Genomic DNA, 13,690 nt, shown 5'->3' on the forward strand with positions numbered 1-13,690 from the left:
CTCATGTAGACTAGCCAACCCCCACAACCTTCCTGCACTGTATCTGCCAGCTGTTGGCTAGAGCGCACGTGCCAAGACCAGAGTAGGCACATTTGCTATTTAACGCAACAGTTTTTATGACAAAACTATCGGTAGAGTTGAAAATGCGATGGAAACAAAATGAACTTTAGATTTTTATTTGGTACATGAGAATTTAAGCGAAAAATTACATTTTGTGTGGACTATGTCATCACACACTGATTTTTATCCGCAACAAGTCCGTTTGGTGGAAATGTTTTCTTTATGCAGATTTTATTATATTCACATGAAAGTATATCGCCATTTCGATGGAAACCTAGCTAGTGTTAAATAAAAGTTTGGTCCAAATCGAATGTCAGGTACTATATTTTTTGAATATTATATGAATCCTATAAATTAAAATGCAACATTTGGGTGCAATCAATTAGCTTAATTTCTCCGAGATCAAATTATATTTCAACAAAATAATGTAGGAATGCTAATCTTATCTATTTCTAACTACAGAAACGATTTCAGAACAATCTGAGATGGTGTGTGTCATGGCTTGCTGAAATGGGGTGCCAGTATGAAAAATGTATGCACTCACTAATTGTAAGTCGCTCTGGATAAGAGTGTCTGCTAAATGACTAAAATGTCAATTGGATCACTAAAAAAGACAACTTTGTAGTCCTGTGTAGCTCAGTTGGTAGAGCATGGCACTTGCAACGCCAGGGTTGTGGGTTCGATTCCCACGGGGGGCCAGTATGAAAATGTATGCACTCACTATCTGTAAGTCGCTCTGGATAAGAGTGTCTGCTAAATGACTAAAATGTCAAATGTAAATGACATGGAATGACTCCTCACAAAAGAGGGGGAGAAGGAAGACGGCAGCATCTGTTGCTAGCTCACTTATGATCTCGACCCCATCGCATCGGCATTGAAAAAGGACACAGAATTCCATCATGAATGTGGGCATGAAGTGTTTACCAGTTTACCTAGGCCTAAATCGTCACATGTATTAGCAACATAATTTTTAAATTAAAACTGATAGAGCAACATAGTCGCTCACACGTGCATTTCATTCCATGTGGACGGTATCGTGTCATGTTTATAATGGCACAACGTCGGCTCTACCTTGCATTATTCAAGTCAAATGCTGCTCTGCGAGTTGCGGGTTCACCTTTGGGAGCGTGTGTGGGAAGCAGGCTATAGAGGAAGGATGTTAGAGAGAGCCTCTCTTCCTCTGGAACAATTAGGCTAAATGTATCCCTTCATACCTTCTTTCTCATCCCTTGCTCCCATAACTCCCCCCCTTTCCTTTGTGGCTGTGGCGCTACCCATGTGCACGCTAAGGTGAACACGGGCCATTCTATTTTTAGAAACGGGGGAGTAGAGTAGCAGCAATAATCCACTTCCCTAAAGCGAAAATAATCAGCGGGAGCATCGAGCGGCACATCTCAGTTTATGGAGGGTGAAGTCGGCTAGGCAGTGCATCTATCTCCCCCAGGGTGCCTCATGACTGCCTCAGCCTAACACGAGATGCTAAAATACCTCCTCCGGTAAATAAACGATATGGCTACCACTCAGAGTTGGCATGCACAGAGTGGCACAGACCACTCCAAAGCCACTCTATAGCTACAGAATGTAAGAGTTAGCCTTGGATTTCCTGATGTGGCCTTCTGGGTCAAAGACGAGAGCTTAGATTACTACAATGTTGTGGAGACATATCTCTTGTCTAGCCATTTCAGTCACAGACAAGGAAATTAAGAACGGAAGCTATATGAGAGTGGAGCAAAGATGGTATTTAGGAAGTATAAGGACAAAGGCAACAATCCACATAGACAATGTCCCTCCATGGTCTGCTACTTGAGGTTTTAAGCAATAAAGAAATAGCCCCAAGTGTGCCCATCCACTTTACGATGTAAGACTGGGGAACGACACTGAGGCATGTTGGCATTCTTTCTAACCTGTAAAGCCCTGTGTGGTGAAAACATTGTTTCTTGGCTGCCACCAAAAATGAATTCTCTTTTGGAGCATGCAGAGTACACTGAACATATTGATTGTTTCCTGTTGACAACATCATATGTTCCTCTTGTCCCTTCTATTTTCCATTAAATAGCAGAGGCTATATAACAGCACAACTCACAAAGAATGCCTCATGTCACATGTGAGGATTTTAACTGAAAGCAACAGCGACAGGCAAACCTCCACTTTCCACTTGGACAAATGTCAACCGCCACATGATTTAACTGGCCATAGCGGCACGTGTTTTACAATAAGCCACTGTAAATGACGGCATTATCAGTGCTGTTTTTATGTGATGGCAGTTCAATAACTGTGCCACTGTCACGTCGGCTCAATAGCTATCCATCGCTACTGTTACCACGATCAATAGGTTGACTGTAGCGTCGAACTGGGTTTCAGTGAGTGCCAGTCACTCCCTCTCCACATTCAAACGTCCCAGTATTGATTCAGGTTTCTATAGAGACTAAGACAGCTGGAGTGCTGTTTGTTTTGTTAGCCGGAATAGCCTAGCCACGAACTGTGACTGTGAATGCACTAGAGTGCTCTCAGGCATTGGCCCAGCCACAGTTCCATCGGAGACAGTCAGTCAGACCAGCACTGTGTTGCACTGTCACCCTCACAACAGGCCTCAAACAGCTGGCCATGGCGAGAATAGCTGAAGGGACACTAACGCTGCATGTGACTGTTTGTGTCGTGTCTGTCTGGCTCGCTGTGGCGGTCTGTCCTATTTCTACACGTGTCATGATGACTCGTGCTTCGTCCTCGTTTGCCTTTGATTTCGACGTGTGCAGAAAGTGGACACGCTCCACATATATGTTTATCCTATTTCTTATACGCTAGCGTCTTTGTGAGGTCCTGAGCTGTCGGCGAGTGGTTTTTGGGACTAAAGGAAAAAAGGCCTTTCTCTCTACTTGCAGGTCCGTAGGGCCAAAGCTGAAAGCTCTCCCAACTGCTGTGAAGCAAACCAGGCGGTTTATACCTCTGAACTACAGAGTCACTGACGGCCCCCGGGGGGGGGCTAAATCTGCTGGAGCATGATGGGAAACGGGGGCAGGGGCCAAAGTGCTGCTGCCGCTGTCTGGCACAGTGTCGAGGGTGACAGAAGTGGCTTTTGTGTAGGGTGACGAATCCATTTTCCTCCACCGACTGCGCGACGCCGTGGGTGCTTACAGTACTTTCCACTGGTTCAGGATGCGGGATCCAAATGCTGCCACAAGTGAGCAGAGGAAATAGGATAGGCTAGTCTTTGTATGTGTGCTCTCGGGTTTGTCGAGCGAGGTTTTGGCAGTGACATTGTGTGTCACATAGTAGGTCAGTTAGCCTAAATGCAAACTGTTTTGTTGAACAGGGATCAGTTACGTTTATGTTGAAGTAGACATTTTTAGCAGCTTATCTCAATTGTGTGTTTCAAAGAAACAATGTTTAGCCTAAGTGAACGCTTGAAAGTGCTTCACGGGGAGTGCAAGTCCGTGTGTAGTTCAGTGTGCCGTCTTCTTGATCTCGGAAGATGTGTTTTGATGTGTGTTGGCACAGCACATTCCATGCTGCGTGTGCATCTTAATGTATTAGCAGCAGGGGGAGGCTCCTTTAGCCACATGAACATTCAGTGCCGGTGGTTGTCACATCTCAGCATCCTGTGACTCCTACAGTGGCCTGCAGGGCTCCAAATGTAATCATCATCCATTTAACACAAACATCAGACAGAAAAATGTAGGCTAGGGTCTATAATGGTTTATATGTCTAACCTTAGATCCCTGACAGTGTCATGTTTAGGGCTATTTGATGTGTTGTTAGTTTACTCATACTGTATTTAAAATATATTATGGGATTTCCAGAGTGCAGCCAGCATACGTGTTTTCTCTGTGTGGTGACTTAGTCTTGTCTCGACTAGTCTTGATGCCGATATGATGTTACACTTGTTCAGCCTTCTCCTCGCCAAGCAAATGTCTCATGCGTGTTCGCAGGGCAGTAACTTACTTCATCAGCTGGACTGTTGTGAATCCTCTGTCTCAGAGTTTTATATCTCTCTTTCTTTTAGAACGTGGTGAACTTCGTGGACGACAGCTTCCCCCCAGGCCCGTGCTCCGTGGGCTTCCCCGAGGGTGACAGCGTCCAGCAGCGAATCAAAAAGTGGCTCCGCCCCCACGAGATCAACTGCAACAACTTCAAGGACCGGGGCGTCAAATGGTCCGTCTTCCGCACCCCGCGGCCCTCGGACATCCTGCAAGGCCTGCTGGGAAACTGTTGGTGAGTTGTCGTCACTGAACGTGTGCATTTTCGTAGTATATGTAGCTCAACTATGTGTGCGTGCGTCCGCGTGCATGTGTCTGTGTGGGTACAAAACCGTGTGCAACCTACCTTAAGCAGCGTGTGTGCATGCTTGTGTGTCTGTGGCTTGTGTGTAGAAGTGTATCCTCGTGGCGTGTGTGTTCAGTGTGCTTGCTGTGCTTCTTAGACACAGTGTTTGTCTCCGTCCTCCCTGGACTATTCCTAATGTATTTCTGAATGAATAAACCAACTCCACTCTACATGTGAGAGGTGATCTCTCATCGCTCTTTCTTAAAGGTCAGGGTGAATAACAGCGAGAATGAACAAGCACACTGGTGGCCCGTGTAGTTTATCATTGAGCAGTGACTATAGATGTACTCTCTGGGCCTAAAGCAGATAGAGAAGGAGGGAGGGGGAGAGAGAGGAATGAGGGAGAGGGAAAGAGGGAGTTTAACCCTCTAGAGTCTAAGCCCTGTCTAAGCCATGTTGTGTGGGTTGTTTTAAGATGGTCATACCAAGGATCATTTAGCTATTTGATTGAATATTTTAATTTAAGGTATTTTTTTGGGATGAAACATTGAATTTGGCAATAGAAACGCATTGACTAACAGATTCACTACATGGAACAACAGATAGTCCCCAAAAAAATCTAAAGGAAGTTTGATCTGAAGTGTCTATCCTATACATGTTTTACATGTATTTATCCCCTTATTTTAGGCACTAAACTATCTCCATATACAGTACCAGTCAAAAGTTTGGACACGCCTACTCATTCAAGGGTTTTTCTTTATTTGTACTATTTTCTACATTGTAGAATAATAGTGAAGACATCAAAACTATGAAATAATACATATGGAATCATGTAGTAACCAAAAAAGTGTTAAACAATATATTTTATATTTGAGATTCTTCAAAGTAGCCACCCTTTGCCTTGATGACAGCTTTGCACAGTCTTGGAATTCTTTTCCTTCACTCTGCGGTCCATCTCATCCCAAACCATCTCAATTGGGTTGAGGTCGGGTGATTGTGGAGGCCAGGTAATCTGATGCAGCACTCCATCACTCTCCTTCTTGGTCAAATAGCCCTTACACAGCCTGGAGGTGTGTTGTGTCATTGTCCTATTGGAAAACAAATGATAGTCCCACTCAGCGCAAACCTGATGGGATGGTGTATCATTGCAGAATGCTGTGGTAGCCATGCTGATTAAGTTTGCCTTGAATTCAAAAATCAACGACAATGTCACCAGCAGAGCACCATCACACCTCCTCCTCCATGCTTCACGGTGGGAACCACATATGCGGAGATCAGCCGTTCACCTACTCTGCGTCTCACAAAGACACAGCGGTTGGAACCAAAAATCGCAAATTTGGACTCCAGACCAAATGACAAATTTACACCGGTCTAATGTCCATTGCTCGTGTTTCTTGGCCCAAGCAAGTCTCTTCTTATTATTACTCTCCTTTAGTAGTGGTTTCTTTGCAGCAATTCAACCATGAAGGCCTGATTCACACAGTCCCCTCTGAACAGTTGATGTTGAGATGCATCTGTTACTTGAACTCTGTGAAGCATTTATTTGGGCGGCAATTTCTGAGGCTGGTAACTAATGAATATATCCTCTGCAGCAGAGGTAACTCTGGGTCTTCCATTCCTGTGGCGGTCCTCATGAGAGCCAGTTTCATCATAGCGCTTGATGGTTTTTCCGACTGCTCTTGAAGAAACTTTCAAAGTTCTTGAAATTCTCTGGATTTACTGACCTTCATGTCTTAAAGTAATGATGGACTGTCATTTCTCTTTACTTATTTGAGCTGTTCTTGCCATAATATGGATTTGGTCTTTTACCAAATAGGGCTATCTTCTGTATACCCCCCCCCCCACCTTGTCACAACACAACTGAGTGGCTCAAACGCATTAAGAAGGAAAGAAATTCCACAAATTAACTTTTAAGAAGGCACACCTGTTAATCGAAATGCATTCCAGGTGACTATCTCATGAAGCTGGTTGAGAGAATGCCAAGAGTGTGCAAAGCTTCAAAGGATGGCTACTTTGAAGAATCTCAAATATAAAATATATTTTGATTGGTTTAACACTTTTTTGGTTACTACATGATTCCATATGTGTTATTTCATAGTTTTGATGTCTTCACTATTATTCTACAATGTAGAGAATATTAAAATAAAGAAAAACCCTGGAATGAGTAGGTTTGTCTAAACTTTTGACTGGTACTGTATACTTCCATTTAAAAAAATATATTGGTACCGTGGACCTTCAGATGAGTCTTGTGGGCGTCCTAGAGAAAGACGGAGAGCAAAACCATCGTGTTCATAAGAGTCAGCTTTCAATAGAGTGGTCATAATAGTAGGCCAAACCGTACTGACGCTACAGACATTTCTGTGAGAAGACCGAATTTTTCATGGGCTGACAAACACCGGTTTAGTTCTGCCACCTTTCACTGCAGATGCACAAGGGGGCGATATCGGTGGATGTGGTGGATTGAGACGCAGCCAATACAAAAAAAACACATATCTCTAGTTTAAAAAGACTTTTTTTTTGTGTTATTTAGATTTCCACCGGGGCGCGACCAGTGTAGGCCAAGGGTTAAAAGAGAAATAGATAGATATAGATAGAGACGGAGAGAGAGAACCGAGAAAGAGAGAGAGGAGGGGTGAGGCGGCCAGATGTACTGATACAGCACCTGACTGGGGGATTATTCAGAGGAATGTAGGTCTGGACACAGATGGTTTTCTCCACGCCCTTGTTTTGGGTGTCCTTGGGCCCGTGTCGTCATCCCTATATACACGCACACACACACACACACACACACACACACACACACACACACACACACACACACACACACACACACACACACACACACACACACACACACACACACACACAAGAACCCTCCCCAGAGCCCCCTCCACACACACTTTCTCTCACACTACAGGAAGTAACCCAATTCCCATCCTCAATCTAACCCCAGTCACATTTACAGTCCATTTACACATCCCCAGCTACGCAACCACATGTCAAATCACATACGATCACATCTCCCCTATCTCCCTTGAGTGGCCGGAGAGGCTAGAAACCCGTCATAGTCCAGCGTTCTCGTCGCTGCGCCCAAAGTAATTGGATTTAGATTGTATTATTTTATCTGATTTGCATTGATTTGATTTACATGGGGTTGGCCCTGCTTGTCTGGAACGGTAGCGCCGGAGCAGACACGGGGATTGAGTTATTATTGAAAATGTCTCGTTGAAATGATGCTAGAAAATCATGCAGAGCGTCTCTCTTGAGACAGATCTCGAGAACACACGAACGCATGCGCACATGCTCACGCACACACACTCCCACACACACTCGCACACACACTCGGACACAAACACACACACACACACACACATCTCAAGAGGTCAGTGCTTGTTGAGAAAGGCCTCAAATAAATGGAGCTTTGCACTAGGAAAGAGAGATTTGTAAAGAGATCTTCTGCATCCCCTAACCTCCCTTTAGAGTCTGCTTCCTCAGAATGTTGTCTTCCTACATGTGGAGTTTTTTCTGGCGTTAAGTCCACCATCAGTACCACATGACTAGACCATAAAAGGTCAGTGGTTCTGTCACGTCAGGTCTCAGGAAAGGTGATGTACAGAAGCTATGACCAGCTTACCTCCACTACAAATTTGTATGAATAAAATGCGATGAATTACTTGATATTTATTAACTTTCTGACTGATTAATTGAATAATTGACTTACTGAATGACTGATTGATTGATTGTAGGGCTGGGATTTTGCCTGGGACCTCGCCATACAATATTATCACGACATGATATGTATTGCGAATATATACAGTGAGGGAAAAAAGTATTTGATCCCAAGCTGATTTTGTACGTTTGCCCACTGACAAAGAAATCATCAATCTATAATTTTAATGGTAGGTTAATTTGAACAGTGATAGACAGAATAACAACAAAGAAATCCAGAAAAACGCATGTCAAACATTTTATAAATTGATTTGCATTTTAATGAGGGAAATAAGAATTTGACCCCCTCTCAATCAGAAAGATTTCTGGCTCCCAGGTGTCTTTTATACAGGTAACGAGCTGAGATTAGGAGCACACTCTTAAATGGAGTGTGCCTAATCTCAGCTTGTTACCTGTATAAAAGACGCCTGTCCACTAAAGCAATCAATCAATCAGATTCCAAACTCTCCACCATGGCCAAGACCAAAGAGCTCTCCAAGGATGTCAGGGACAAGATTGTAGACCTACACAAGGCTGGAATGGGCTACAAGACCATCGCCAAGCAGCTTGGTGAGAAGGTGACAACAGTTGGTGCGATTATTCGCAAATGGAAGAAACACAAAATAACTGTCAAGCTCCCTCGGCCTGGGGCTCCATGCAAGATCTCACCTCGTGGAGTTGCAATGATCATGAGAATGGTGAGGAATCAGCCCAGAACTACACAGGAGGATCTTGTCAATGATCTCAAGGCAGCTGGGACCATAGTCCCAGCTGAAAAACAATTGGTAACAAACTACGCCGTGAAGGACTGAAATCCTGCAGCGCCCGCAAGGTCCCCCTGCTCAAGAAAGCACATATACATGCCCGTCTGAAGTTTGCCAATGAACAACTGAATGATTCAGAGGAGAACTGGTTGAAAGTGTTGTGGTCAGATGAGACCAAAATGGAGCTCTTTGGCATCAACTCAACTCGCCGTGTTTGGAGGAATGCTGCCTATGACCCCAAGAACACCATCCCCACCGTCAAACATGGAGGTGGAAACATTATGCACATTTGGGGGTGTTTTTCTGCTAAGGGGACAGGACAACTTCACCGCATCAAAGGGACGATGGACGGGGCCACGTCAAATCTTGGGTGAGAACCTCCTTCCCTCAGCCAGGGCATTGAAAATGGGTCGTGGATGGGTATTCCAGCATGACAATGACCCAAAACACACGGCCAAGGCAACAAAGGAGTGGCTCAAGAAGAAGCACATTAAGGTCCTGGAGGGGCCTAGCCAGTCTCCAGACTTTAATCCCATTGAAAATCTGTGGAGGGTGCTGAAGGTTCGAGTTGCCAAACGTCAGCCTAGAAACTTTAATGACTTGGAGAAGATCTGCAAAGAGGAGTGGGACAAAATCCCTCCTGAGATGTGTGCAAACCTGGTGGCCAACTACAAGAAACGTCTGACCTCTGTGATTGCCAACAAGGGTTTTGCCACCAAGTACTAAGTCATGTTTTGCAGAGGGGTCAAATACTTATTTCCCTCATTAAAATGAAAATCAATTTATAACATTTTTGACATGCGTTTTTCTAGATTTCTTTGTTGTTATTCTATCTCTCACTGTTCAAATAAACCTACCATTAAAATTATAGACTGATCATTTCTTTGTCAGTGGGCAAACATACAAAATCAGCAGGGGATCAAATACTTTTTTCCCTCACTGTACGTTCCGATTTATATACGTATTGCAATTCGAAACTGCGATTTTAATGCGATTCAATGTTCCAAACATATTGCTCACTATATGTCTGCTGCAGAGAGACAAGAGAGAGCCATGAGAAAATATGTTTTGATCAGTCATGAAAAGAAAAGTGCTGAAAACATGTTGGCTCACCATTTTAAAAAGATGGAGAACAAGCTATAGAAGGAGAAATATTGGCGCAGGTACAGCCGACTGGTGCTTGTTAACATTAACTGGAGTCATATAATCGATTTATAATATCGTAAGAAATAATATTGCGATACTCTACTGTATAGATCCCCCCCCCCCCCCCCCCCCCATCACTAATTGATTGACTAATTCACTGTCTATCTTATTGCCCTCCCTGTAGGTTCCTTAGTGCGTTGGCGGTGCTGGCAGAGCGTCCAGAGCTGGTGGAGAGGGTGATGATCACCAGGGGCATCTGCCAGGAGGGGGCTTACCAGGTCAGGCTGTGTAAGGATGGTACCTGGATAACCGTCCTAGTGGACGACATGCTGCCCTGCGACGAGAATGGATACCTGCTCTTCTCCCAGGTGAGGGGGGGGGGGGGGGGGACACCACACACACTCATGCGTACGGATATAGTATGCTCGAAGACTCACTTTATACACACACACAGAACTATATCTAGCCTAGTCACTCACTCTCTCTGTCTTTCTCTCTCAAACTCACATACATTCATGCGTATATACAGATTTTCAAACACCGTCATTAGTCATACACACGCACACTGTTATGCAGTGAATATAGCAACCTGATATTCCAACTGGTGAGTAAACACATATGCACACACTCATTCAGTTCATTCCAAGGCTGTGGTGGAGACTAGGGCTGTTGCGGTGACTGTATTACCGCCACACCGTGGCTACTTATTTCCCTCATTAAAATGCAAATCAATTTCTAAAATTTTTGACATGCGTTTTTCTGGATTTTGTTGTTGTTATTCTGTCTCTCACTGTTCAAATACACCTACCATTAAAATTATAGACTGATCATGTCTTTGTCAGTGGGCAAACATACAAAATCAGCAGGGGATCAAATACTTTTTTCCCTCACTGTACACCTGTTCTGAAAGGCCCCAGAGTCTGCAACACCACTAAGCAAGGGACACCACCAAGCAAGCGGCACCATGAAGACCAGGGAGCTCTCCAAACAGGTCAGGGACAAAGTTGTGGAGAAGTACAGATCAGGGTTGGGTTATAAAAAAAATATCTGAAACTTTGAACATCCCACGGAGCACCATTAAATCCATTATTAAAAAATGGAAAGAATATGGCACCACAACAAACCTGCCAAGAGAGGGCAGCCCACCAAAACTCACGGACCAGGCAAGGAGGGCATTAATCAGAGAGGCAACAAAGAGACCAAAGATAACCCTGAAGGAGCTGCAAAGCTCCACAGCAGAGATTGGAGTATCTGTCCATAGGACCACTTTAAGCCGTACACTCCACAGAGCTGGGCTTTACGGAAGAGTGGCCAGAAAAAAGCCATTGCTTAAAGAAAAAAATAAGCAAACACGTTTGGTGTTCGCCAAAAGGTATGTGGGAGACTCCCCAAACATATGGAAGAAGGTACCCCGGTCAGATGAGACTAAAATTTAGCTTTTTGGCCATCAAGGAAAACGCTATGTCTGGCACAAACCCAACACCTCTCATCATCCCGAGAACACCATCCCCACAGTGAAGCATGGTGGTAGCAGCATCATGCTGTGTGGATGTTTTTCATCTGCAGGGACTGGGAAACTGGTCAGAATTGAAGGAATGATGGATGGCACTAAATACAGGGAAATTCTTGAGGGAAACCTGTTTGTCTTCCAGAGATTTGAGACTGGGAAGGAAGTTCACCTTCCAGCAGAACAATGACCCTAAGCATACTGCTAAAGCAACACTTGAGTGGTTTAAGGGGAAACATTTAAATGTCATGGAATGGCCTAGTCAAAGCCCAGACCTCAATGCAATTGAGAATCTGTGGTATGACTTAAAGATTGATGTACACCAGCGGAACCCATCCATCTTGAAGGAGCTGGAGCAGTTTTGCCTTGAAGAAAGGGCAAAAATCCAAGTGGCTAGATGTGCCAAGCTTATAGAGACATACCCCAAGAGACTTGCAGCTGTAATTGCTGCAAAAGTTGGCTCTACAAAGTATTGATTTCGTCTTATTTCTTGTTTGTTTCACAACAAAAAATATTTTGCATCTTCAAAGTGGTAGGCATGTTGTGTAAATCAAATGATACAAACCTCCAAAAAATCTATTTTAATTCCAGGTTGTAAGGCAACAAAATAGGAAAAATGCCAAGGGGGTTGAATACTTTCGCATGCCACTGTATACAACACGACCTCTTTAAGAATACATTTTCACAAAACACTTTGAATAGACTAATATGCTACTAAAACACTTACCTTTAAAACTATCCACCAGGTCCCAATTGTCTTTTAGACACAGTCAGCAACTACCTGACCCTAATTACATTTACATTTACATTTTAGTCATTTAGCAGACGCTCTTATCCAGAGCGACTTACAGTTAGTGAGTGCATACATTTTTCATACTGGCCCCCCGTGGGAATCGAACCCACAACACTGGCGTTGCAAGCGCCATGCTCTACCAACTGAGCTACAGGAGGCCTGCTGTTTGACCTGCTGTTTAAAAAATAAAAAATAAAAACGTCTTATTTTTAAGACAGATTTGCTCTCAGGTTTTTTAAATTACACAACACTGTGCTGAGGTCAGAGGAGCACTGTATTGACGCAGTGGTTAGTGTTTCCTCCAGCAGTGACACAAAGCCCTGTCACTCTACAGAATGGTGATTAGATTTACCTTTTCTCTAATGGCCCCCTGTCCTCCAGCCACCACCTGCCCTGGGGCCACACTAAAACCACACATGAGGCTGCTATAGCCAGGACCTCAATCTACTCTATTGACGTACTGTATCTCCTTATCATGATGTTTTCATACCGTAGCATGAGGGGGACCTTTTTTATAAGCAACATGGTATGGTTAGAACATGTGGTTTACTCATCCTGGTTGTGCATAACATGTGCCTAATCTCGGTTAACACGGAACTAAAATCTCAGCTTCTTATCTAGCTCATCCGTATGTTTTTTAAACATGGACGAGATAACTTTCTGCTTCAGATCCCCACCACCAGTTTAAGCACCACCTTTGCCCAATCCTGATTCAGGGGTGGTGATTTGAAGAAGAAAGTTTACTCGTCCATGTAAAAAAAAAAAAAAAAAAAGGAGACATTATCAGAGTATGTTTTAATACTACACAAATGACCAAAATGAGTGGCTGCTCTGACACTGTCAAACAGATATATAAAAACGACCTGGGCCCGGTTTCCCAAAAGCATCTTAGACTAAGTTCATTGTTACAGAGATCCATAGGATCCTATGGTTCTAAGATTAACTTAGCCTTAAGATGCTTTTGGGAAACCGGGCCTTGGTCTTGACCTGGCCCAGGGCCAATAAAAAGAAGGGAGACACACAGATTGCACTATATTAGGAGGAAATATATAAATATTATAGGCTACAGTAGGCTACTAGATCAACCGTCCAGTGGCACTGACTCACCCAATGATGAAGATAGCATGAATATGCGTAGCCTAGGCTTCTCACCATACCGGTGATGGTCTCAAGATAGGCCTGAGCTACTTTGAAAAACAGTGCTGTGTGTCCAAGTTGTTGTGAAAATGGTAGCTTTTACAGATTAATTAGTCTTCCCTTTTCAGCAGTAGCCATTTGCTTTCCAAACATATTTTCTGCGATTGTGTTTTGAAATTTGCAAAAGACCTTTAACTATGCACTGACAGCAAGAAGAGAAATATAATCCATAGAAATAGAATCCCTAGAACGAAAGTGCCCAGTCAGGACTGACAGCCATTTTGAGCATACCCATGAGTTTACCAGTCAAATTAG

The 13,690-nt window shown here is 43.8% G+C and overlaps 1 protein-coding gene across 1 annotated transcript in view; it reads left to right on the forward strand.

Annotated features, from left to right (window-relative positions):
• Window positions 1-13,690, forward strand: part of LOC311100694 (calpain-15-like) — a gene marked incomplete at its 5' end in the record, with an annotated part of 70,415 nt that overhangs the window by 40,435 nt on the left and 16,290 nt on the right. Inside the window, 2 exons of the mRNA XM_084141650.1 lie at window positions 4,061-4,269; window positions 10,123-10,306. Of these exons, the coding sequence (XP_083997776.1) occupies window positions 4,061-4,269; window positions 10,123-10,306 (393 nt within the window). The remainder of the gene's footprint in view (window positions 1-4,060; window positions 4,270-10,122; window positions 10,307-13,690) is intronic.

The sequence above is a fragment of the Coregonus lavaretus genome (genome assembly GCF_964263955.1).
Source record: "Coregonus lavaretus genome assembly, chromosome: 25".
NCBI classification, from domain to species: domain Eukaryota; kingdom Metazoa; phylum Chordata; class Actinopteri; order Salmoniformes; family Salmonidae; genus Coregonus; species Coregonus lavaretus.